This window comes from Akebia trifoliata, chromosome 11 (assembly GCF_017979445.1).
Source record: "Akebia trifoliata isolate Shusen 1 chromosome 11, ASM1797944v1, whole genome shotgun sequence".
Taxonomy (NCBI): domain Eukaryota; kingdom Viridiplantae; phylum Streptophyta; class Magnoliopsida; order Ranunculales; family Lardizabalaceae; genus Akebia; species Akebia trifoliata.
Window position 1 is genome coordinate 46,783,389 of NC_141385.1, and position 26,737 is coordinate 46,810,125.

General features: G+C 36.4%; 1 protein-coding gene across 4 annotated transcripts in view; it reads right to left on the reverse strand.

Moving 5' to 3' along the window:
• Nucleotides 1-10,028: 10,028 nt before the first annotated feature.
• Nucleotides 10,029-26,737, reverse strand: part of LOC147392163 (RNA helicase family protein) — a 31,389-nt gene continuing 14,680 nt past the window's right edge. Inside the window, exons 15-23 of one of the 4 annotated variants that reach the window (XM_086458783.1) lie at nt 26,144-26,234; nt 25,704-25,868; nt 21,409-21,498; nt 21,205-21,276; nt 20,324-20,422; nt 20,148-20,234; nt 16,840-16,893; nt 11,524-11,600; nt 10,029-10,461 (exon numbers count right to left, since the gene is read on the reverse strand). In XM_086458783.1, the coding sequence (XP_086314909.1) occupies nt 10,317-10,461; nt 11,524-11,600; nt 16,840-16,893; nt 20,148-20,234; nt 20,324-20,422; nt 21,205-21,276; nt 21,409-21,498; nt 25,704-25,868; nt 26,144-26,234 (880 nt within the window). In that variant the 3' untranslated portion in view covers nt 10,029-10,316. Of the gene's footprint in view, nt 10,462-11,523; nt 11,601-16,839; nt 16,894-20,147; nt 20,235-20,323; nt 20,423-21,170; nt 21,277-21,408; nt 21,499-25,703; nt 25,869-26,143; nt 26,235-26,737 lie in introns of those variants that run through there. The other 3 variants (XM_086458786.1, XM_086458785.1, XR_015182898.1) reach the window with 3 other exon arrangements.

A 26,737-nucleotide genomic window follows, 5' to 3' on the forward strand; every position in this document is an offset into this window, starting at 1 on the left:
AAGGTCTATTTAATGCGCCTTAAACAAAACCCAACCTAATAAGGTAAGAAATTTGGGGTAGGTACCTTAGAATTGACAAATTAATCTTTGGCCAATCAAAACGGATCTAAAGGATTTTGTATAGCTGTGTGTAAGATTTGTATTTAATTAAAAAATAGCTCAAATCTGCAAGACTCCTCGAGAAGTTAATGTGACTTTAAATGCTACCCTCATTAATTTCTCCTATAAGTATCCATATTTTCACCCCATTTTTGCTCAGGGTGATCCAGGAAAGATCTTTTTCTACTCTTAAGATGTCATTGATGCCCCAATAAACTTTCTTTTATTGTTTTGACATCCATGGATCTACCCAGTTTTATATCGTCAAAATTGGAGATGTTACCTGCAGAATGGAGCCAACAGTCGCTGTCTTTGATCATTGTTTATGACATTTCATCTAGAGTGCATTGGATGGAGAAAGGTCCTGATCCCTCTATGTCCGATAACAGTTGAAGTGACTTCCTGTCAAATCTATGGCCTGTTTTCGTGACACAACGCGCTGAAACGTCAGAAATATGGACCTTCAAGGCCTATAAAGGGCAAGTATACCATATGCTGCCATCACACACAAGGCATACCTCCATTTCCTGCAGTTCTCTCTAGTTGGTAGGGTTGTTTTTGTTTTTGTTTTTTTTCTCTTTTATTTTTAAGAGCAAGCGGGTTAGTGTTTAGTAATTAGTGAGTCAAGGTCGATTTTGAACTCAGATCGTGGTGTTAACACTCAGGAACTTTAACCAACTTAACAAGTTGTTTCTTCGCCAATTTGGATCATGAATATATTAGTGTATTATGGAAAGATAGTCTCTGTTTTTTTTAATCTTTTGTGAACTTCTATATTGGTTTATTTTGTATTTATTTTTTTATGTTATTTTCTAGGGGTTGTAACATGATGAATTAATTCTCCTGATATTGTTTCTTGCTTGAGGAAGGCTAATGTTACTAGTAAGGAGTGTGGCCATAAGTCTCTAGAATTGAAGGATAGGTCGCTCCCCAACTTTTTGGTAAATCTTTTTGATACTCACATGTTTTGTAAAGTAATGAAAGTTGATCTCAATGCCCTCTCATCATCATCATCATCATTATGATTGTCATCATTTTATTGAAGAGGTTGAAGATGACTGGTTTTTGAAAGAAAAATCAAAAGTTTTTAAGTCATTTGTCTTAGTCTATGAGAGAAGACTCATATTGAAAAACCTTTTTTCATTGATGGTGTGCATGATCAAATCTCAATTTATGGCACAATTAAAAAGCAATCATGAATAGAACCAGATGAGAAATAAAATCAAAGAACATACGATAACAAAAATAAAATAAAAACAAGATGGATTTATATATATAACATGCAGGCATCTTGAATTCTGATTGATAAAATTCTTGAAACGAATTGACAGTTGTAGGGAAAATGAAAATTTATGGTTTTTTCTCTCGCTTGTTCGATTTTCGCCCTCTAATAAAATTACTGGGTGGCTCACCTTGTAGAAAATCCTCTGACGATCAAATTAATTAGTATGTCATTCAGTAAGAATTCTTGCAGAGTAAGTTCTTATCGGAAAAAAAATTGCATGTGTATCCAGGGGCGGAGCCAGGTTATTGTTCTTGTGGGGCAAATTACAAATAGAAAAATTTTCTGATTTTCTATGGGGGCAAAGCAGTAGAATGTTAAAAAAATTTGGGGGACAAATTACAAATAGAAAAATTTTCAAAACTTCTGTGGGGGCAAAGCAGTAGGATGTTAAATTTTTTAAAAAAATTATTAATACCTCCCTATTGATTTTAGAAATTCTTGTGGGGGCAATTGCCCCCACTGCCCCCACTGTAAATCGCCCCTGTGTGTATCTTTGTTACGTCGAATAGGTCATATTGCAACATTTTTTTTCCTTCCATGCACGATCCTCCTCCTCCAAAGTATGGCATTCCATTAGGGAGTTAATAGGGAAGATTCGTATTTGCTCCCCATGATTTCCCTTCAATTGTGGAGGTGATTTGGCAATTAGCTTTCCCATGATGAAGATTCTTTTTGTCTATAACTGATTCCTTGCTGTCATGCCAATTGTTTAGATCGTGAGAGAATATTCTTTTGAAAAAACGGGCGATTTACCATCTAATCTGCGTCATCCTATCTACGTGTACCAAAACAGTTGAGCCTATGCCGGTTGCAACATTCTGGCTACACTTTTCTTGTCTACAAACCATTTCCATCTGTTCTAGATATCTATTTTCTACCACCTCTTCCTTTCATTTATTGTTATATTAATTAGGTCTTCGCGATACGTAATCCTTCTATTTATATCTACGTGAAAATTGAAAATTTTGACAGTAAAATTCGATGGGTTAAGGCCCACAAATTTTAGTAATCAAATTTTGACGGCAATGACTGTCGAAATTTTTTATGTTCCCCAATTCGACGGCTTAGAAGCATTGAATTTCTCTCATCCTCCATTAATTTGATGGTTTCGACCCTTCAAAAACAAAAATTTTGACCCCTTGAATATGGCCTTTATTCTTGTTGTGGATTTGTCACGTGTATGTGTCTGATGCAGTCAGATTTTATGAGCCCACAGTGAGAAATTTTCTAACCCGCCCTTTATATGCTAAAAAAAACTCATAAATAATAGTTATTTTTGAGATGAAGGAATTATTTGGTAAAAACAGTACGATTGGAAGGATGGACTACACACGCGTATAGCTATAAGTGGTCAATATCATCTAATAAAATCAAAGTTATAGAACAGTTTCTTTGTGTCTTAAAAAAAATTATCGAGAAAAAGTTTTCTTAGGTTAAGTGGAATATGCTATACTTTGATGCTTGATTAAAAAGACTGTTGGTGAGGTGCAAAACAATAAGACCAATAAAGTAACGATATGTGGGAATTAGCTTATCTTCAATCTGTAGTTATAGATCTCAGACTGGTACTGGATGATGGCGCCCCAAGTCACATTTTGGATTTGAAGATGCTAATTGCTAGGGCTTCCAATCCAACCTGAGTTTTGTTTTCTTTTATTATTTTTTCCAATTAAAGTAAGTAATATATTATGGTTTGTATATAAGAAAAATACTTTTACAATGAGCCATGGTCAGCATACACTGAGAATTAAACAGATACAACCGATGGGAGGCCTATTTCATATATGATCACAGCCTTTGTAACAATAGGAAATGCAAAATTTAACCTTGGAATAAAAGAAGACAGGATAAAGAAGAAAAGAGATTTTATTCCTTTTTGTAGATTTTGTACATTAATAGGAGAGTGACTTGTGAAATTCACAACTTAATTCAATTTGTGAGAATTTTATAGACTTAACGTTCACTTGCCCAATGTAATCCTTGATATATTTCGAGTCCAACTCAAAACCAATTGGCAATGACTGGAGAGGCACAAGAGCTTTTAAGGAGAGAGACAAGGTAGTGAGTATCAGCCCCCGCACGTGTGGGCCAAACTGTGTGAAGCACTTGGAGATATGAATTGGATGATGTGGAGGAGAGAAAGACCCGCTCTAATACCATGATAAATTTGGGGGTCCAACTCAAAATCAATTGGTAATGAGTAGAGAGACCCAGGAGTTTATAAGGAGAGAGACAAGGCAATGAGTGTCCGATGTAGGATAAAACTCAACAATCCTGACTATTTCATTTAAAATGAGATTGTCTAGTTCTCATGCCCATATATGTTATTGAATCTTGTATCTTGGGAGGAGAATAGGAGGTCATTGTTGCATCCCGAAGGAATATGGCTTTGGGTCTAGATAGCTTTAGGATGGAATTTTTCACCTTGCATTGGGACATTGTTGGATTTGATGTATGTAGAGTGCTTTATTTTTTCCATCATGAGAAATTTCTTAAAGAGGTAATACCACCATCTTAAGTTTGATCCCGAAAAATGCAAATTCCAAAAGACTAGAGAGGATCCTAGACACATATCCTTAACAAACCGCAAAATAATTTGAAGGAAAATTACCTTCTACAACCAAACACTTTATGAATCTTGTAGATACACCTAGCACCCACATCCTTGACCCCAAAAAAAATATTGATTTTTGAAGGAAAAAAAACTTATTATACTACTAGAAAAAGGACTTTCGATGTCACTTTTTTTTTAAATAGACATCATTTTTTGAAAAACTAACATCTAAAGTGCAATTTTCGCAGGTGGAGGGATCGCGAAAAAAGGTTGGGAGACTTAAGACATCAAGTTTTGAGAAATCAGTATCTAAAAATCGCCTTTATGAGCATTTTTTCATCCGTAGAATAGACATCACTTTTTTTTTACTATAGACATCATTTAAAAGTGATGTTTAAAGTCTTTTTTATAGTTATACCCCCACATGCAAAGAAATGAAAGTATAAGGGAAACAAATTGAGATTTTATTGCCACAACCACCTTTGCTAACACCAACCCAAGTTGTGTGCTAATTCTTTGGTGATTTACATATGAATTGAGGTGGCGTTAGCAAAAGTTGGAGTGACAATAGAATATCTCTAAAAATTTGTATTCTTTAAAATGTCTAAATTGGTATTACCCCTTCACCTCCAACTAGAATAACTTTACTTTTTCACTCTTTAATTCTTGGAAGGAAATAAATATTTAGCATGTAATATATTGGAAGAACTCATTTTAAAGTATCTACAACCATTACACGGCAAGTTTCGAGCTCAATTTTAAATGATTTCCTTGAAAATGTGGAAAGAGATTGTTAATGGGAGAAGATTCATGAATAATAGAAAGATTGAAGGATGAGAGAATGAAGGGGTATGGTAATTCTAAATAAAATGAGCAAGATAATTTTCTTTGAAGAAGACTAAGTGTCCACCATTCAATCTCTCTGATTGGATGGTGTAGTTGAATTTATTTTCCATTCTATTTTTAATTTAAAAAACAAATCTAACAATTTCACCGGGCAGAAGGTCAGTTGAGACATTGGTGAAATTTTTTTGACAACCCTACTTTTGATGATTGGAGTATTAATATAAGACGTGAAACTGAGTTTTAAAACCATGAGACGAAGTGTCCACTGTTCATTCTATGACTGGGATAGTGTAGATGAATTTATTTTCCATTCTATTTTTAATTATAAAAAAAAAAACAAAGCTAACTGAATTTTAACAATTTCACCTGGCAAAAAGTTAGTTGAGACATTGGTGACATTTTTTGATAAATGTAACCCTAATTTTGACAATTGAGGTTAGAGGCGGATTTATAGTGGGGGCACTTGCCCCACAAATTTTTTTGAATTCCATAGATTAATGAGTTATTGTGATAGATATTAGGGAGGGATAAACACAAAATCCGTCACTATTGCCTCCAAAAAAATTCTCACTTTTAGTTGCCTCTACAAGATATTTTTTCACTCTAAGTTGCCCTCACAAAAAAGTTTCTAATCTTAGTTGCCCCAACATGGGCAAAATCCTGGCTTCGCCCTTGATTGGGGTATTAATATAAGAAAATTAAATACTTGCCCCCAAACAGAAAATAAAAAAAATCCATTAAAAAAATCCTAAGAAAATTGTAGCTCTAAGAAAATTTTGTTTTTCCTCTAATCTCAACCGTCTACTGCTATGTTACCCAATTTGTTGCTACTAGCCAGAACCGGTACGAAGTATACCAGTTTGTGGTACGGTTTGTAAAATCAAGCGAACCATGAACCCTCCAAATTTTGATTAAGTGCATTCTAGAGTGGCGGATAATGAATCCCAACCCGAATTTGAATCAAGTGAACCAAACGATCCAGGTAACATTGTTACCAAATGTATGAGATAAGTGGGACCAAATCTCGACCGTATGCACCGCATGTTAGACTTCAATTCCACTGAATCTGCAATTGTTAAAAATAAATAAAAATAGAAGAAAGCCGTGTAAATTTATATTAAAGCAACCAAATATGGAAATAGATTGAAGGGTTACCAAGGCTGTCCATAATATTTACCATTTAGTATCTAATTGAATAAAATAATTTTAGGAATATTTCTCATCAGCTTTAATGTAAACCTTCCCACTTTTCCTCCATATATACTCATTTTTTCTTGGAGTTATCATTGAAAGCCATTTCTTCTCTATTGTAGAGATTTCTATGACGCTATTAGTCTTCTTTTCTTGTTTTGAGATGAGATTTTGGAAATGTTACCTGCAACTTGGGATTAGATTTGCCTTGTGTTCGTCTTGATTGTTGTTTATGACATTTCATTGATATTACATTAGCAGTTTGCAGCTTTGTATGGATCTCTCAAGGTATTTCTATAAAACTTTTCTTAGTTATGCTTATCTTAGTTATTTTAAGTACTTAATTATCCAAGTTATTATATATTTATAGATATTTCTTTTTATTTGTTGATACCATCTCCCTGTCTTGTTTTGTAAAGCTGGACACCCTGTGGACCAAAGAGGTATTGGATGAAAAGTGATGGCTAGAGTTCCCGGAACTTACGATACTGAGCAAGCAAGGAAGCATTTTGCCCATGATGGGGAAAAGAACTTATTTGATGCTCCTCTACCACACGACGAACTCGAGTTTAACTTACAGAAGTTTCGGGATCGAAGTCCCGCAGCAGGCTATTGACAACACATTACGTGGTCACCCCATTGTTCATGCAAACTAGGGTTAATTAGAGGTCGCGTTGTGTAGACAACTTGGCCTCACTGTTCATGGCATTTCATTGTAACCAACTTTTGTGCCCATGTTTTGGGCATCCTCTTATAGAACATTCTCTCATAAAAAACTTCTGGTATTTTCATGCTTTTGTAGATAGGCCCAATTATGTTTGTGGTGTGACTTTGTAACCATTATTCAATGACTCAATGAGAGTACATGACCAAATGTCTTCCATTGAAACAGTTCACTCTTAATTAGAAAAAATAAAATAAAAAATTACGTCTGGTACACTTTTTTTATAAGGTTAGGGATATAGGACCCCTCGTTTCATTAACATCAGAGAAGAGGCTTATACATGAGCAAATTTACAAGTGACATCATCTAATAAAAGGCATAAAACAGTTTCTTTGTTTCTTCATTGTTATTTTCTTGAAAATGTATCTTTTTAGCTAATACGGCACGTTTTGTACCTATGTTTGAGTGATGAGGGGCGATAAACTACGACCGACAAAGTAATGAGAAGTCGGACTTTGATTATCTTCCATTTGTAAATATAGTCCTCGGGTTCATGCTAGATCACTACAACAGATGTCACTTTTTGCAACAACATATTTAGCCACTAAACTCATTTTGTCCAGTGTTTAGGTCTCCAATATTTATTTTATTTTATTTGCTAAGCAAGTAATATGGTTTAATATCAAAGAAAAATAATGTTTTAGCAACTGAAGGGAGACTTAATTATCTGTGATCACAGCCTTTCTAACAAACATTAGGGAATGTGAAAATTAGGCCTTAAAAGATGAGAGAAAAAAAAGAGTGAGTCGTGAAATCAATGTGGATGTCCATGTCATTACAAGAGGTTACAATGGGTCAACTTAATCAATTTGTGAGAATGTTATTCCTACGAGTCATGCATAATCTTACTCCCCAACGTGGCATACTCAAAATACTCTCCTGATGTGGAACTATAGATATTTTGCCTCATGATACACATCTGAAGATCCCCATAAATATATGCAGTTTTGTATCCTGAGACAAAACGTTCTTTTCCAAAAGTTTGAAGATTTGAAGGATATCCCATCGAAGATTTGTAATGTTTTCAGAGAAGGGAATTGGGTGTCTGATGCTCTGGCAAATCATGCTTCTAGTACTTCATCCACTTCGGCCGGCCACCTATTTTAAGTTGAGAATCTTGCTTCCTTTCTGTGATTGTCAAAACTTTTTATGATAAATTGGTGTAGAAATTGGAGAGATTGATGGCATGCCAAAAAAAATTTCCCACAATCCTCTACACACGCCAATGGAGAAAGAACTATGATGATAAGTGAATATAGATTTTTTTTTTTTTTTTTTGTTGCTAAAATGCAGGGTTTATATTAATATGGAAACTATACACAGGACGAAGTCCTTTAATTTACAATGCGGACTTGAGCAAAAAACTCAATTATATCCCCTATCACACATTTCTTGTAATTAATTAGGGGAAGGTAGGATAACGAGAAGAACATTTGAGAATTCAAACAATTTACCCCAAGTGGAGCCAAACGTATTCTTTTCCCTCCAAAGATGCTGAACTCATCAGATGAGAACAGATAGATGACTCTGAATTCTTAGGAGCCAATTTCCAAGGAATACATAAACATGGAATTATTTGCATTACTTGATGAACCCATGATAATGAAGAAAATGACTGAATCAAATAATTAAACCAAGCCTGTTAGAGGCTTTGTTTGAGTCCATATAGAACTCTCTTCAAATTTGCTCTCCATTTTATGATTGCATTCCAAAAATAAAAGCTGCACTGATTTTCTTCTATCTGGAAACCAGAGGGGAACCAGATCTCCAAAGCTTCATTAACGACAGAAACAATTTTCAAAGCTTCATGGTCCATAGGGTGGACTCTAACTAATGATAGGTTTGGTGTGAAATTTACAAGAGTTCTTGTTAACAATTCAGTATTGAAGTGAACTTCCTTCTTGAGAGTAACAAATTGGGGTAGGATTAAAATTATTAAGAGAGAATAAAATAAAATAAAAGTAAAAAAATCTTTTTTTATATGCCACTAGATGTATATAGATATAGGATTATAAAATATAAGTTAAAGCACCGCGGACACGACAGGCCCCTTTCTCAAGACCGAACCTGGCACAACACCTAAACTAGCCTAGTAACACTACCCAAATCCAGTCCATGCAAGATGAGCCATGCTGAAACCTAGCCCATGGAGCTGACTGTGATTTAGATTGTCGTGGTATATGAACTAATTTCAATGCTTCTCCAGCCAACCTAAAACCCATTTTTGGTGGAAGCCGTGAGCCCGCAATTAATTTCAATGTTTCCCCACCCTGCCTGAAATCCATCTTTGGTGGATTTCCCCCAAAGGTGACAATGAGTATCTACCAATGATCCAGAATCCTGAAAGGAATTCATAAAGTCGATAAAATCCATGGATGTTCCAGTGGACATTACACACTTGTTACACAAACAACCCTCCGAGGAAGGGCCAAGCAAAGAGAACCAGAAGTGGGCCTCAGAGAGTAATAGCATGCTCAGACTTGATCATGCTTCATTCCTCTCAGCATCAGAGGAAGATTCACTACATAGAACGAGAAATAAGAGTCAACAGTGATACCATAGTCCCCCTCCAGGCTTTTCTTGTGTGTTGTAGTGGACACTGAAGCCGTCTCTTGCAAAACTATGAATGATAGAGTGGTCTACCCAACCATCGGTTTTGTCCATCTTTTCAAAGCTTAAATGCACCATCACCCACTTGAAACACATGGATTTAAAGATCTCAGTGAAGTTGCAAAAATTAATTCTAAAAATCAGGATTGCTTGCCAATACAACTGATATTTTTTTAAGCTTGACAACATCATCTCTTTAGCTTGCCGATATACAAAATATCCACAAAAGATATGTTTTCAAGTATCCACACTTTGGAAAGTTGAATTTATAGTGCATAAAGGCATACAGATCTCTTTTCTCTTCTACTTGACATAGATAAGGGATGAACTGGAGTTTTAGCACTATTTCCAAACATGCCCAAAGTTCGTTCTAATACAGTTTATACATTCCAAAAATTAGGCGACTGTCTGCACCAAATCAGTTTCACAATTTCTTCTGTTAATTCAAATTATGTTCATTTCAGTTAACAGTACCTCAATCCAAATCCTCTCGCTACCAGAGTGCCAAAGATTATTTCTTTATTTAATTTCCAATGTAAGTCATGAACCACCATTATAAACTTGTCTACATTCAAAGAACCATAGATCCCACAAACTACATTGTTGAAAAATTTAAACCACTGCAAAGTACAATAATCATTCAATAATTATCATTGTAAACACCATAATATAAGGAAAAACAAGAGGTCAATGTGTATAGACTCTACCACCGGAACAAATAGAAATAAATGTTATCTGAATTATTAATAAATGTGTATACTAGAAGTTTCATCCAAAATTTCTCCAGAATCCTTCTTCAAGTTGCACTTTTTGTTTTTGAATGCAAGCAGCTGTTTTACCGTATTATGTTCAAGTAGAAAACTGACTTTCATTGTAAGACCCAAAGTACAAGTTGCATCATCTACTAACATCAAGCTCTATGGTTTCCGGATGACATAAGTACACAGGGCTACCGGCTTATTCTGATCCACTTGAAAATCCAAATATAGCTGCAGAAGATGTAGTCACTAAGCAGGCGGATTTAGACTCTGATGCTGATAGAAGTGAGGTGCAGCCTCTATTAGCCAAGAAGGGTCAATGGCGATGACGTTGCGCATATAATGTCGATCAGTTGAGACAAGAGAATGGTAGATAATCCACTTTGGATTAACTCTGAAAAGGGAAGGAAAATACTTAGAATCTCTTCTTTCTATTTATATTTGAATTAAATAATGGAATGAAGCGGAAGGGTTACCAAACTACAATAGAGATAGAAAGGCGGATACAAGTATATCATGGAGCTACTATTAAATTTCGACATATTTCCACCAGCTATATCAAAATATTTCCCTTTTCACATGCCTCAACTTTAAAATATTTCCATTTCCATGTCCACTATTTAACAGAGTTTCTTTCCTTGTATATTTAAATGGAATCATTAGTCAAGTTTAAAATCCAAGATTTCAGTAAAAATATTTAGATAAATAGTGAAATTCACTGATATACTTTTTTTTGCTACTAATTATTCAAAAAAATATTGATAAGATTATATAAAAATAATAAATTTCTCATAGATAGGACTAATAAATCACATAATTTTGTTCAATAGTAGAAATTAATAGAGAAAATTTTGTTATTTATATATCATCGTACTTTGATATATTCTAAAGCATATTAGCACATTTGACAAGCACTTATACATAATCATCCATGTTCTAATTAGCCGGATATAGTAATTTGTACATACTATTTAAAATTAAAAAAATATAATAATATAATAATTTGTGAAAGTAGTATTGAATAGTTGGTCACTTTGCAAGTGTTTATATATTGAGGTGTATGTAATCAATTTGATGCATACCTCAACGGAGCGCTACTATTTTCATTTGCACACTCCATGCAGTTATTTATTGTAGTTTGGTGACTTGAGAGTATGTTTCATATCTTTCCTTTTTTTTAATTTCCTCGACTTTTTTATTATTACAATGAAAATTGCATTAACTTTCACTCTAACTGTATATTCCTAAGAGATATATCCATTTCCAAGGTGACCAAAATAAACAATTAAACCAAAATCTAATATATCGATTGAATAGGAAAGGTAGAATTTCATAAATCCAATCATAATTTGTAACATACATATGTACTCAAAGCTTTGCACTTCTGTTTCATAGATCAGACGGATCCAGGATAAAATTTTAGTCCAGAAGAATGAAGCATTATGGGCACACTAACCTGAATAGCACAGATGATGGATGGATATATACTTCTTGCGAACTTCGAACAGTCTTGTACATCCCAGAACTGTATGCCTTTCGAAAAATATAAATTACAAAGAATTAGCAAATTATCATACAAATGCTTTCTTAAAAAGGGAAGTATGAGAATAGATGTTACAGAAGCGTTTATCGTAAAGGTTTTTCAAAAAGGCAAACAACTGGAAACAATTAGATATCATATCCATCAAACAAATATATGTATATGATTTTATGTGCAGGAAAATAAGTAGTGCTTCAAATATAAACATGAGTTAAAAAGTCACAAGTGCATGAAGAACTCCATCCAATAGATTGCAGTGGATAATACAATTATCACTTTCCAATGAAATTCATGACGAGGTTAACACAAGGGTACTCATTCTTTTGCTGAAACATAAAAAAGAAATCCCCTTTCCAGCAGCCACCAACATCTATTTAAGGGAACCGCCGACGAAGAATGACAGAGGGCATCTGTCCTAGTCTCTTTCTCAAAAAGACAGGAGGGTATTTCGATGGACATTGGGCTGATCGAGATTTGGAGGACCCAAACTCGATTCAGGTGGAGAAATTGATAGTACAAACAGAGATGGAAACAGTTGAATGGTTGGTGAGTCAAGCATTAAATATGGCGGAGGAATTTGGAATAATACCTGAAACAGAAGATAAGGATTGCTCGCTTATCCTAAGAGTAGTTATAGGAGATTTGAAGGATAGGGCGTTGCTTGAGGAGGAGATGCAAGAGGTTAGCAAGGAAAGTGGTGTAGGGGCAGAGGAATTGGGGATAGTAAATTTAGATGGTCAGGAAATTCAAACTTTTAGGGATGGTCAATCGAACGAGGTGGTAGTGGTGGCGTCGATAGAGACAGTGAAGAGGATCTCTAGGCCAAAGTTGGCCAGTGAGGTGGCATAATGGTAGAGGTGATTCTTGGTTTAGATCGGGGCTCTTAGTTAGGTTTCTATGTCGATCAAAATTTTTTCTTGGAATGTGAGAAGTTTGGGAGATGGTATGAAGAGGGCGGCAGTAAAAGCGTTTATCAAAACAAAAAGACCTAGCTTAGTCACTCTTCAAGAGTCAAAGCTTTCAGTGTGTGATGAGAAGATGATTAAGGATCTTTGGATAGGAAATATTGGTTGGGTGGCTCTTCCAGCTCTTGGGAGTGCAGGTGGTATTATTTTGATGTGGAATAAGGATCTGATTCATGTTCAGGATGCCCTGATTGGGGCTTTTTCTATCTCCATCCTCTGTAACTGTGTGAATGAGGAGTTCCAATGGGTTTTTTCAGGGATTTATGGTCCAACTAATAGTAGGGAGCGACAACAATTTTGGGAAGAACTGGAGGACATCGAGGGTTATTGGGATAAACCTTGGGTCTTGGGTGGAGATTTCAATGTTATCAGATTCATCAATGAAAAGAATGGGGGGCAAAGCATCACTAAGGGGATGAGGGACTTCAATGCTTTCATTAACAGATTTGCTTTAATGGACTTACCTATGCGCGGTAGGAGATTTACTTGGTCAAATAATCAAGCTAACCCTAGGTTGTCCAGATTTGATAGATTTTTGGTGAGCGGGGATTGGGAGGAGAAGTTTCGTAATGTGGTTCAAACGGCAGCTCCTAGCCCCATTTCGGATCATACTCCTATTGTTATTGAGGTGGGGCAATGCCGTACTAATCCAATTCCTTTCCGTTTTGAGAATATGTGGCTTATCCACCCAAATTTTGCAGATCTAGTTAAAGAGTGGTGGAGTGTTTGCCCTAGGATGGGGCACCCAGGAGTTGCCTTCAAGAATAAGCTCAAATTTCTAAAAGAGAAATTGAAGACGTGGAACAAGGAAGAAGTGGGGAGGATAGAAGTGAAAAAATGGGTGTTACTCAAGGAAATAGAAATTTTCGATCTCAAGGAGGAAGTGGGGGAGCTTGAGATAGATGAAAGAATAAAGAGAACGGAGCTTAAGTTAGAATTCCAAAGAGTGGTCTTGATGGAGGAGATAAGTTGGCGGCAAAAATCAAGGATTCAGTGGCTTAAAGAGGGTGATAATAATACTAACTTTTTCATAAGGTGGCTAATTATCAAAGAAGGAATAACCAAATGTCCAACTTGATGATCAATGGTAGAATGGTGGAAGGAGAAGAGAGTATTAGAGAGGGTGTTGTGGGCTACTACAAAGAGCTTTATAGGGAAAGAGAGGATACAAGACCTCGCCCTGACAATATCGATTTCAATTCGGTAACCCATGAAGAGAGAGAGTGGTTGGAAAGGAAGATTGGGGAGGATGAAGTGAGATTAGTGATTGCATCCATGGGTGGGAACAAAGCACCGAGGCCAGATGGTTTTACAATGGAGTTTTTCAAGCATTGTTGGGATATCATAGCCGAAGATTTCATGAAGGTGGTGTGGGAACTGCAGGATAAAGATTGCTTGGATTATGGTCTTAATAGTACCTTTGTAGCTTTGATTCCCAAGAGAGTAGGGGCAGAAGAGTTGAGTGAGTTCAGGCCTATCAGCTTAGTGGGGTCGGTTTATAAGATTATTTCTAAGGTGTTGGCAAACAGATTGAAAGTAGTGATGAAGAAGTTAATTGGCTTAGAACAAGGTGCTTTCCTCAAGGGAAGACAAATTCTGGATGGTGTGTTAATGGCTAATGAATGCTTAGATTCTAGGATAAAAGATAAGAATGCGGGGCTAATAGGAAAAATTGATATGCAGAAGGCTTATGACCATGTGAGCTGGGATTTTTTGAAGTATATGTTGGGCAGAATGGGTTTTGGTTCTAAGTGGATTGGGTGGGTTATGAAGTGTGTCACTTCGGTTTCCTTTTCTATCTTAGTCAATGGCAGTCCGGCAGGTTATTTTAGGAGCTCTAGGGGGTTAAGACAGGGAGATCCGTTATCCCCATTTTTATTTCTTATAGTGACGGAGGCCTTGGGGAAACTGTTTAGGAGGGGAGTTGAGATAGGAAGGTTATCTGGGTTTAGAGTGAATAATGAGGGTCCTCTTATCTCGCACTTACAATTCGCAGATGACACCTTAGTATTCTTAGATCCTGTTAGAGATCAAGTGAGAACTCTTCGGGTTTTGTTGGGTTGCTTCGAAACAATTTCAGGTTTACATGTCAATCTGCAAAAAAGCAAGTTGTTTGGGGTTTGTGAGGTGCCGAACCTTCCAGTTTTAGCAGCTATTTTGGGATGCCGTAGCGATACGCTTCCTTCATCCTACTTAGGGTTACCTTTAGGGGCTCCGTACTGTAGTAAGAATATTTGGGAGGGGGTTATCGAGAAAATGGAGAAGAAATTGAGCACGTGGAAGGCAAAATATCTCTCTAAAGGTGGTAAGGTTACGTTGATCAAAAGCACGTTAACGAGTATCCCAATTTACTTTTTATCATTGTTCTCACTGCCTAAATCGGTAGAAGTTAAGATTGAAAGGCTTATGAAGAATTTTCTGTGGAATGGTAACACTGGTGGTAAAAAGTATCATTTGGTGAATTGGAAGTTAGTTTGCACTCCAAAGAAGAATGGAGGACTGGGGATTAGAGGGTTAAGACTAACGAATAAAGCCTTGTTGGGTAAGTGGCTTTGGAGATTCGGGGAAGAAAGAGACAATTTGTGGAGGAGAGTGATCCAGGCAAAATATGGAGAGAAGGGGTTTGGTTGGTATAGTGGTGAGGCTAGAGGAACTTACGGGTGCAGCGTGTGGAGAGGTATCATGAAGGGAGTAGATAAGTTTGATCAGGGGGTTAGATTCAAAATTGGTTTGGGGGACAAGATTAGATTTTGGGAGGATATTTGGTGCGGGAATTCATCTCTGTCTACCCAATTTCCATCCTTGTACGCTTGCTCTTTGAAAAAAAATAATTCGGTAAGGCAATGTCTGATCCGGGACGGGAACACAGATTCTTGGGATTTGGGTTTTAGGAGGAATTTCAATGATTGGGAATTGACGGAGGTTGCATCTCTTCTAGATCTCCTTAATTTGACCCAAGTCAGAGAGAACGAACTCGACAGAAGGGAATGGTTCAAGGCTAAGGACAAGAAGTTTTCTGTTAAGTCATTTTATCATTGTTTGCTTCCGTTGTGTGAGGTTGAGTTTTTTCCTTATGTTATTTGGTCCACTCTGGTTCCCTCTAAGGTTTCGTTCTTTTTATGGCTTGCTTCGATGGGTAGAATTCTTACCTTGGATAACTTGATTTCTCGGGGGTGGATTACACCAAATTTTTGTTATCTTTGTTCTAAGGATGGGGAGTCTGTCAATCACATCCTTATTCATTGTTCTTTTACTCGGGCTATTTGGGTGTTCTTTTTATCTCGATTTCAAATGGATTGGATTCTTCCTTTTTCTTGGTTTGCTCTTTTAAAAGGGTGGAATTTCAATATCTTCTCTTCGAGGAAGGGGTATCTTTGGACTATCCTTCCAGCCGCTATTGCTTGGGGTATCTGGAGAGAGCGCAACAACAGGGTGTTCCACAGCAAGGAGAGTTCATCTAACAAAGTGATTTTTGAAATTTTGGGGATACTTTTTCTTTGGTCCAAGATGAGTAAGGACTTTGAGGGGGTGCGCTTTCGAGATTTGGCTTTTAATTGGGACAACATCGGAGATCCTTAGATTCTTGTAGATCGAGCTTGTTCTTCTACAATTCATTATCTGTGCTTTTTATTTGTATTTGTCGGTTTTATTTTCGTTTTTGTTGCTTTTCTTGTTAGCTTGTATGGGGGCTTCCTCAGCCACCAATCTTCTTCTTCTTCTCCTTTAATGATAGTTATATTTATCAAAAAAAAAAACATCTATTTAATTTCAAGGAATAGATGACTAATATATATTCTTGAAAATTCATAACTTTTACTGCAACCATGAACAACACCCTACCCCAGTTATGATTTTGTGACTCTAACCCTTGCAAGAAGGGTATTTACTAACTCATCAAAGCCAACTCTTTTACCAGGGAAATAAGATATCTAGGTCCAAATGCCACATGAGTTGAGAATGAGGTCCTTTTGGGTATTTGGAAATTGAAGAGGATTTACATTATTTCAAAAAGAAAGGAACATCCAGATCTATTTGAGGAATAAATGGTATAATTTCCCTTGGGCAGAGGCACTATATAAGCCCCTTTTGAAGGAGAAATGAGCTTTTGCTGACATGAGAAACAGAAAAAGTTGATCTTGAAGCTCCAATCCTAGAGGGTCGAAGGTTGAACTTTCTCTCTCCACCTCTTGCAATTAAGCTCCACTCCCACCTAATCCAAGCATCAAGCTTCCACTCAACCTCCCCAAGGAAAAATGTTATTACTTACATCCAAACGACATGCATTAGCAAAAAATCCAGCAGTAATTGCCTTCCTTAAAACCTGCAAGAGGTGCAAACAATTATCACAGTCAAGGTCCAAATCAGATAGCTCCGACATTCAAGGAAGGGAATGCTATTATTTATATGAGAGAACATGTAATGGAAACAAGAAAAATAGTTACAAAAAGATTGGGGCACTCCTGTCATAGAGCCTAGAAAAAACATTATCATAAAAGCAATATAGCAAAAATCTGTGTCCGACTCTAGGCACAAACCTTTACAACAACCAAAAGAAAAAAAACGTAGTCAGGAATGAATCCAAGGAACATAGCGAAGCTTTAAAATCTCATTTTGATCAATGTTGTTAAATAGCATATGCCACCGTGTGCAACCAGCACATGTTGTTCACATATGCCATTTCGCACATCACATATGCTACAAAAAAAATAAAATAAGGAAAAGGAAAAAAAATGCAGAAAATGTTTAAATCTCGATTCTTGAGTAGTTTTCTTTTTTCTTTTAAGTCTTGAGAGTGAGAAAGTGACTTGAACTTTGAGAGTAATAGGGTAGAATAGAAATTAGAGAATATTTATAATTATGTGAGAATGTAGTAGAAAATGTAATGAGATTTAAGAGTTTGAGGCTTTGTGAGAGTAAGAAAGACATTAGAAGGTAGAAGAGATATTGTAAAGGAGTATTGGGGGGGTAGAAGGGGATATTTATATGAGAAAAATGAATTTAAGCTTAAAAAGGAAAAAAATAAAAAACTGTAACCAAGGGTCAGAAGTAATCTGACCGTTGAACAGTTGCCATCACATATTGTGCAATGGCATATTTTGGGTGTATGCGACCGCATTTGACAACATTGGTTTTGATACAATGTTTCGGTCAAGAGAAAAACCGAGACAGTCTCTAGGAAACATTTCAAGACAATCCAAAACATCCGATGTATCAAGTTCCACGTTCTATTCTGGACTCAGCCTAAAGCAGAATATTCCGCCAAAACCTTCTGAAACAACACGAAACTTCAAACCATGAATAAAGCTTCGAGCCATCGACCATATTATGTGGCATGGAAATACAGAACAGGTCAGCTAAATTGAAGATTCCCCAGGGCGACCACCTTACCCAACCAGGATCCTTAGTGCTTAGGCAAGTGCTAACCCAGAGTCCACCACAGATAAGCCTAGGTACTGAACAGTGTTGGCCTAGGCATTGCATGCAACTTAATATAGTGTATCTTCAAAAAGAGTAAATCTTGTATAATACAAAGTACAAACGGCTCCAACAGATTATTTTCACAGGCATTTTGGAACCCTAGCTAAGAAACTAAGACAACCTCCTCCTCCCTTTTTATTTCCACAAAAAAAACATCCCCTCCCCCCCCTTCCCCTTCTCCAACCCCACCCACCCACCCATACATCTCTTTTCAGTTTCACGGGGATGAATCTGTTTAACACGCAACATAGGAAGGTCCTCCCTTTCAATTGTTCCATTCCCTTCTTTTATTTTCTTTTTCTTCTTCCCCCTTTCTCTTTTCTTGAGTTTTTTTTTTTTTTTCTCAGTAACCCAAGAAAATATAGGCAGCAGGGGCTTTAGGTTTTCTAGCAGCATTCAACACTAACATAATAATCCCATTTTTTTTTTCTGTGTTGCATAATTTATGGGCATAAGTTTTATTACTTGTACTTTTAAAATTGTTTATTTTTCAGTTTCTTTTTCTTCTTTTTTTAAGGCAAGCGGGTTAGTCGTCAGTAATTAGTGGGCAAAGGCGGGTTTTGAAGCTAGATCATGGAAGCAATACTCACTGACTCACATACCTTACCAACTTAGCAACCTAGCACCTTCTCTTATTATTCTTATTCTATAATCCATACAAAATAAAGTATAGAAGAAAATGAATAAATAAATTCTAGGTTAGGTTTCAGCTTGGCTTCTCCTGGGCACCTAGCCTAAAGGATTCATTGCCTAGGCAGTGTCTAATGAGTTTGAGTTCACTAGAACAGATAATCTCCAATAACATTGGAATACATTTGAAATGTTAATATATGCATAAGCACAGAAAGCTATCTAAATATTTAGGCAATACGATGTTATGATGTTTCTTCTTCTGTCTATGTACTTGGTTATCGCCCTTAATGAGAGCACTGTCCCAACAATTTTGGGTCAGCTAGATTATTCCTTTCCACAATCCTACTCTATCTGGATTCTAGAGGCATATCTTTCGCTAAAGCGTCTAGAATTCGAATTAAATATCACTGAACTGAAAATAAAGCATTAGAGGATCTCCTCAGGTACTTCAAATGAGCATTAAAAAGGGCAATCAAATCTGTCAAGTGCAGAGATAGTATATAAGATGGGGACAGAGCAAGAACAGAAGTGGGGAAGACGTATGTGTAGCACGATAGAGATGCATATTCAAGTGGAACATCTTATATGAGAAATGACACCATTGCCCGGGATATGTGAGTATTGGTATGAGGAGAAAAAGTATATCTGCAAATTGGTGGGCTTCAATTGGAAGTAAGTGTAGCATGATAGAGGTGTCTGTTTGAGCTGGCCACACACTTAGCACGTAAATTGATGTTTGAGGGGGAGGTATACCTGGAAAATAGGACTAGGATGGGAAGGTTGAGCTCTAACACCAGAAGTGAACAACTATGACCAGATAAATGACTTCCATGCTGTACATCAAAGCCACAGTGGGGGCAATTTCTACATCCAATGCATTATGCATGAAGTATGCTCCTACCATCCATCACCGTGGCAATTGTAGTTTCCACATCGAATGCATAATACAGTAGAAACATACTAATCAGTTTACTAGAATTAAGAAGAGTAGGAATTCTTTAAATTGGCAATTGACTGCTTTAAGAGAAGAGATGTCACGAACATTGTGTTTCCATTCCAAGGCTGTTATGAAGAAATATGACCATGTTACCATCTGTCACTCAATGATTGATGGATGCAAGTGGATCACAGATCCTCAAGAATGATTGGAAATTGTTTTCTTAAAAGGAAGTTTCATGTTTGAGTAGTTTTGCTGGTTATGCGATTAAATTTGGTAAGTTTCAAATTATTTGGATGAAAACTTGATCAAGTTTGGCCAACATATAACATGTTCCACACCGATGATAACAGCTAACCAGCTAAGGAGTCATTGGTACTGTTCGTGTGAGTCAGAATGAGGATCTTTCAAGGACAGGTTTCATAAATCATGCTTACACTGAAATGAAAAAATCAAAAGAAAGGCCTCATCTCCAATTTAAGGACGGACAATAGAATATTATCCAACCAGAACAATACAGGAATTACCTGTGTGTCTCTTTCACAAGATTTTAAGCCGATACCTAGCCGCTTCGCTATTCTGTTGAGTTGTTCTCTAATTTCCATGACCTTCTTCTGCTCAAGAATTATGCGCATTAACATGTCAAATGACAGCTAATCATACAATTGCCATTTCTTAAAGCTTTAAAAACATAGATACCTACCATGGCCTGATAATTTATGAAGTTCTTATGACACCACTGTGAAGATCTACCAGACTGAAGGAATCCTTTATATATATTCAAGTACGTCACATGATCACCCTGTATGTTTTTGTAAAAGAAGAATTAGAGTGGACACAAGAGAAGAATCAACAAATGTCAAATAACTCTCAACAGTAGAGATGTTTTAGCGCTAAATTAAATATCTTTCAACCTCCAGAGAGATATTTTTCCACTATGCATGTTATATTTGAAATGCACATTATCTTACAAATATTTTGCATACCTGCCACAATCTGACCTTTACAATTAATTATAATTTTCATGATACATTTTTAATGTTGACATAGCTTAAATGTATGCAATAAATAAGAATTTACAATAAAAATAATTTTTAATGAAGAAAATGTGTTAGTAACAATTGGAGAGCTTCTTAATCTTGATTTCAACAACTCACAACATTTTCGGATCAGAGGCCTTGATGCTGTGATCAATTTCCATTTGACAATCTTCAAAAAGCAAGCAAAGATTGGGGGAAAAAAATGGGGATAGAAATGCTTCCATACTTATCAATAAAAAAATGGTTTTATACACTTTTCATCCCTTTTAAAGTTTCGATCATGAACAGTAAGTCACTGAAATATTACAGGTCAAGTATGCTTCACCAAGTTATAAATTGATTAAATCTGACTATACTCGGACAATTTGGTACCATTCATGCACATGCTACAACTAGATGACTGAGGACAGAAGTTTTTTGGGAACATCTAAATCGTGATATAGCATCATCAAGAACACATCTTTCACCAAGAAAGAAAACAATAAAAATTTTGGATGGAAACTAGTGGACCTATACATATTGGCTGGGATTTGAAATCAATAACCTCAGCAGCAGCAAATCGTAGCTTGATTTCATCCAATTCCTTTTGTACTCCTCTAATAGAAACCCAAATAGACTGCAAAAATGGCACATAAAATGTCAACACCCATTCTGACATGGCAATAGTCATAAAATGGATCAGGGTAATGAGACTACCCACAATATAGTATGACAGTAATATTTAGTGACGCAAGTAATTGATGGTCACCTGAACGGAAAGAATTGCTGCTATAATGATAATCTCTTCAGAACACCCAAGAAGGTTTCCCGATAAGATCATTTTAGAGATCATTGGGTCCTACAAACAATTGAGGAGTTAAGGCATCTAGATTTTGTATCAATGAACAATATATTAAAATTCAAAAGCAAACATGTATCCATGCGTTCAATCTATTCCAAATCCAATTTTTGCAATCATATAAGGTAGTTCTATTCCATCATTATTATCAGCCTTTGTTATGTGTAAGAGATATGCCTTTGTTACGAATAGAAGGACAGACCAATATCATCAGCCCCTTCACATTTGTCTATCATCATTGGGGATGATCTGTAGAAAAGATATAATACCAACCATCATCATTGCCATCAAAGGCATATCACAAATACTTGGTTCAGCTAAATGAACCAGGTTCCTCCAATCAGAAAATCTAATAAACTAAAGGGATAGAGAAATTTGGCTGTAGTGGATGTTTATCAATTTGTTTCCTGGAAATATTTTAGCTTGCACTCCTATTTGGGAGCTCGCAACAATAGCTAACTTTAATAAATTTCCAATTTATATTAGTAGAAATAAATTTCCAAATAATTAATTAGTAGTACTGTGTCATACCATATAGTTCCCCTTGGGTGTCACCCACTTATACATTCCCATCTTTGTAATTTTCTAATTTGCCTTCTACATTATATGGATTCCTTGTGAACCTTCCTACAATGATGAACCGTGAACAACATTAAATATTTTTCTTCATCCAAAAATAAAATTTGATTAAAACATATTTAAGCTTTGATGAAAAATATTTAATGTTGTTCACAATTCATCGTCGTAGGAGGATTCACAAGGAATCGTATAATGTAAAAGGGGAATTTGAAAAAATATATATTTTTTAAAATGGAAACATATAAGTAGTGACACCCAAGGGGAACTATACAAGAACCCCGTCCAAAGATACCTCAAACCCCATAACACACTCAACACTGACCAAACAAATACTCTGAAAAAAAAAAAAAAAAAACAAACACTCTGAAAAATGGTCATCTTAACTCTCATTCAAAACTTAATCAAACTAACTATAACCAACATTTCAACCTATATCCATTATATTGGAAATAATCTAGTTGTTATTTTAGTTCTAGCTGTTTTCTAGTAATAGCTTTTTTATTTATTTCTTATATGTAAGGGCAGTTTCGTCTTTTTACTCTTTTTATTATTATTATAAATTCCTGCCAAGATCTCAAATTGAGACTTGACTTGATTCTTCTCAAATCCTTCTTGGAATCAGAACCAAGGAATTCTGCTCCTCCCCCTTCCTTCTCTTTATTTACTAAACCTAACCTAGAACAACCTCATTCGATCTTCTCCCCTTCGGGTCTTTTTCTTTTATCACATGCTGCAATAACCTTTCTGCTTTGTGTTTATACCCTATGTTAGGGTTTGTTCCTTCGACTTAATTTCTTTTTTTGGATTATAACAGCAGTTGTTCTTTTTTGTTATTTTTAGGGTGTGCGGCAGCACTGGGAGTTCTGTTGAGAGGATTGACAGCCCTGCCACAGCAGTGGGTGCTTTTTTTTTAGTGCTGCAACAGCAACTTCTCCTTCCAACCTGCCTTGCAACAGCACTAGGAGTGCTGTTGGGGAGATTTACAGCCCCTACTAGGCCCTTTACAGCCCTGCGGCAGCATTGGGAGTGCTGTTGGGAACTTTACAACCCTACGACACCAACCCCTAGCAATTCTCTATATTGCGGCAGCACTTGGAGTGCTGTTGGGAGGATCAACAGCCCTGCGACAGCCCCTATTAGGCATGTTTTTCAGCCTGCTACAGTTCTTTGAAGTGTTAGGAAGACTTGTGGCAACATCTTCACAGCCCTGGGAAGCTTGGTATTGCACCTAGGGTGCCCGTAAAGTTTTTTTTTTCTTCTTTGGCCCTCCAACTTCCTTCTTCAGATCTCCCTTCAAACCAAAACAATGTCTTCTAAAAAAGGAATTATGACTTCCGCTACAATCCTTGGGTCTAACTCTTCAACCCAACGTATCACCATTGCTCTTCTTGATGGTCGAAACTTTCAATCATGGTCCCGATCCGTGCGACTCTATCTAGGTAGTAAAGAGAAATCTAGATGGCTCCCTAGGACTATTACTAAACTACCACTTACTGATTCTAAATTTGAATCATGGGAGATCGAAAAATACACTATCCTTGGGTGACTATTTAACTCCATAGAGCAGTGCATGTATACCATGTTCATGTATCATGAGACAATCTCATCTTTATGGTTAACACTTACTCAGACATACGCACATGCCAGGAATAACTTGAGGATTTATAAGCTTTATCAAGACATTGCCCAAGCTACCCAAAGGACTTAGAGTGTAGCCAATTACTTTGGATTCCTTCAGTCATGTTGGGAGGAACTCTCATTATGAGTCTATGGCTGAGTTGTCTTCAAATACAATCAGTTATATAGTTAAGAGGATTGCTCGACATCAGACCTACTAGTTTCTTATGCGTCTACGTCCAGAGTTTGAGGCGCTTCGGACACAGATCCTCAGTACCACTCATTTACCTTCTTTATTTGAGATATTTGCGACCATTGACAGTGATGAGCGTCGTCACAGTATTGCTCCTTCTCAAACTCAGGTACACATGGCATTCTTTCTGCTCTACCTACAGATCAGATGGCTTTAGTTGCTAGCTCGAGTTTCTCAGACTCTCGTACCCCTAGATCAGGGAGTCATGGTAGTCATAACGGGAGTGACCTTACTTACAGTCATTGTGGGAAGACTGGCCATGAGAAGGCTCATTGCTTTTAACTCTATCCTTACCTAATACCATTATCTTCTTCCACTTCGTCTTTGGGACAAACTATTCCTCATGCCGCTACAGTGGAGTCATCATCTATTTCTCTCACTGATCATCTTTCTTCACTTAGTATGATTGACTTGCAACAGCTACTGACTCAGATTGCCACTATTATCCGAGATCATATTCATGCTCACACTCACTCGTCGATTGTGGCCTCTACTATTACGCCTCCAAGTACATTATCTGCTTTCCATGTCACTCAATCTAGCTCTACTCCTCTGACATAAGTAATTGATTCTGATGCCTCTGATCACATGACCGGTGAATGTAGCTATTTTACTTCTTCTATTTTTCCTACAGCTCATAGGGACGTTCGCCTTGCTGATGGATCCTTTACACCTATCCACAGTAAGAGTATCATCCCTTATCCTCTGAGATTTTACTAGATTTTGTGATTCTTGTCCCTCCCTTGTCTCTCAATTTTTTGTTTATAAGTAGTATTATTAAATCTCTAAATTGCTCAATTACTTTTTTCCTACTCACTGTATTGAAAGAGGATGTTGGCATGGGGTATGAGCGATGGGCTATATTTGTTTGGATCTCAGCCTACTGCAATTCCAGCATTTGTGCTTCCTTCTTTTGGGAGTCACACATATTCATCTCAGACTCTAGACTTATAGCATGCTCGTTTAGGACATGTCAATCAACACTTATGTTCTTTATATCATACTTTAAAAACTACTTGTAGTGGCCATAAATTTTAGTGTTCTGTGTGTGAACTTTCTAAACATACATGTACTTCTTATATTCCTCGTATGTATCGATTTAATGCAATGTTTGATTTAGTTCATTCTGATGTTTGGGAGCCTTCTCCCGTTACTGCTTTTAATGGTCATAAATATTATGTTACGTTTATTGATGACCATTCTCGTTGTACTTGGGTTTATGTGATACTTTCTCTCTCTGAGGTGCTTTTTATCTTTGTCAATTTTCTTAAAATGATTCAGACTCGGTACAATATTACCATTTAATCTCCTAGGTCTGATAATGGAAGGGAATATATATCTAATGGGATTCGCTACCATCTTCATGAGCATTGTCAAGCTGGGTTTAGTTGATATATTTTCCCCAGCTTGAAGGGGACTATTGAAAATAATCTAGTTGTTTTCTAGTAATAGTTGTTTTATTTATTTCTTACATGTAAGCCAATTTTGTCTTTTTACTCTTTTTATTATTATTATAAATTCCTACCAAGATCTCAGATTGAGAGTTGACTTGATTCTTCTCAAATTCTTCACATTAGATGTAATACTGAACATCGTTCATAGGAAAATGAGTAGGCCCAATAAGAAATTACGAAGTTGGGCCCATCATATAACCCTGCCATTTTCATTATCTCTCGGCAATGCCATCCTTCTTGTTTTGAGTCACATACACTCAATGATCATTTATGATGTTGAAAATGGTAGAATGGTAACATACTAATGGAATCTCTGCAACTTGGAATCCAATGGGCGAAGTAAGTTTGGCATCATCATCAAGAATTCCAAGTGAATAAAGAACTTCAAGCGCTCTAACCATTGCCTCTGGTGATGGGGATGCAGGCCAATCAAACCCTAAGATATTATCTATACCCAAGGCCTTCAACTGTGAAAATAAAGCACAATCATTAGCATTTTAATTATTAAACTGCAGCAGTAAATCATTCCATAGAAAACATAAAACACGTAGGATAAGAAGATTGTAAAGATAATCAGGGTGTTATTAGCACAAAAGCATCTACTCTGTCATCCATTTCAAAGAAATACTTAAAAAAAACATCTTCAATTACACAAGATGTTTGTACGTATACAATTGAAGTAATAAATATTAATGATTCTAATACCCATAGAGCCTTCAATCATTGTGGCAGAATTACGTACTTGAATTACACAAGAGACAAGGTTTGATCTTTGGATCTCTGGGATCCCTCCAGTAGACATTTCCTTAATAAAATACTCCTCAGTATATAACCTGGTGTGGGGAAGCAACAAATCCAACAGATAAGTGCATTATGCAACTATCGGCTACAAGAGAAATGAGAGAAAATGTACATGGAAAATGTTAACTGAAACTAACACGAGAACATATATTAGGGCTTAGACCCATAGCTCAGTTTGTTTGACATATTGTAAAAACAACTTTGAGACTGTGGGTTCAAGTCCAGCTTACCCATAAAAAAGACATATTAATACAGACAATGTTATGAACTTTGAAGATGAAGTTCTAGAAATTATCAGGATGGTATCAGAAACAGAGAAACAACTACGTAAGTGTACAACTCCAAAGGGGCTAGCCAGTGCAAGTGTGCAATGGAGATGATTTGAACAATATGAAATCTCTCTAAAGCTTTATCCCATATAAGTGCAACATAGCAATAAAAAATGCATGGCAAGACCATAGCATGTGCTAGAAACATAATTAAACCTACAAAATTTCAAGAGGCTGATCTTTCAAAACTCTCCACTATCAGATCC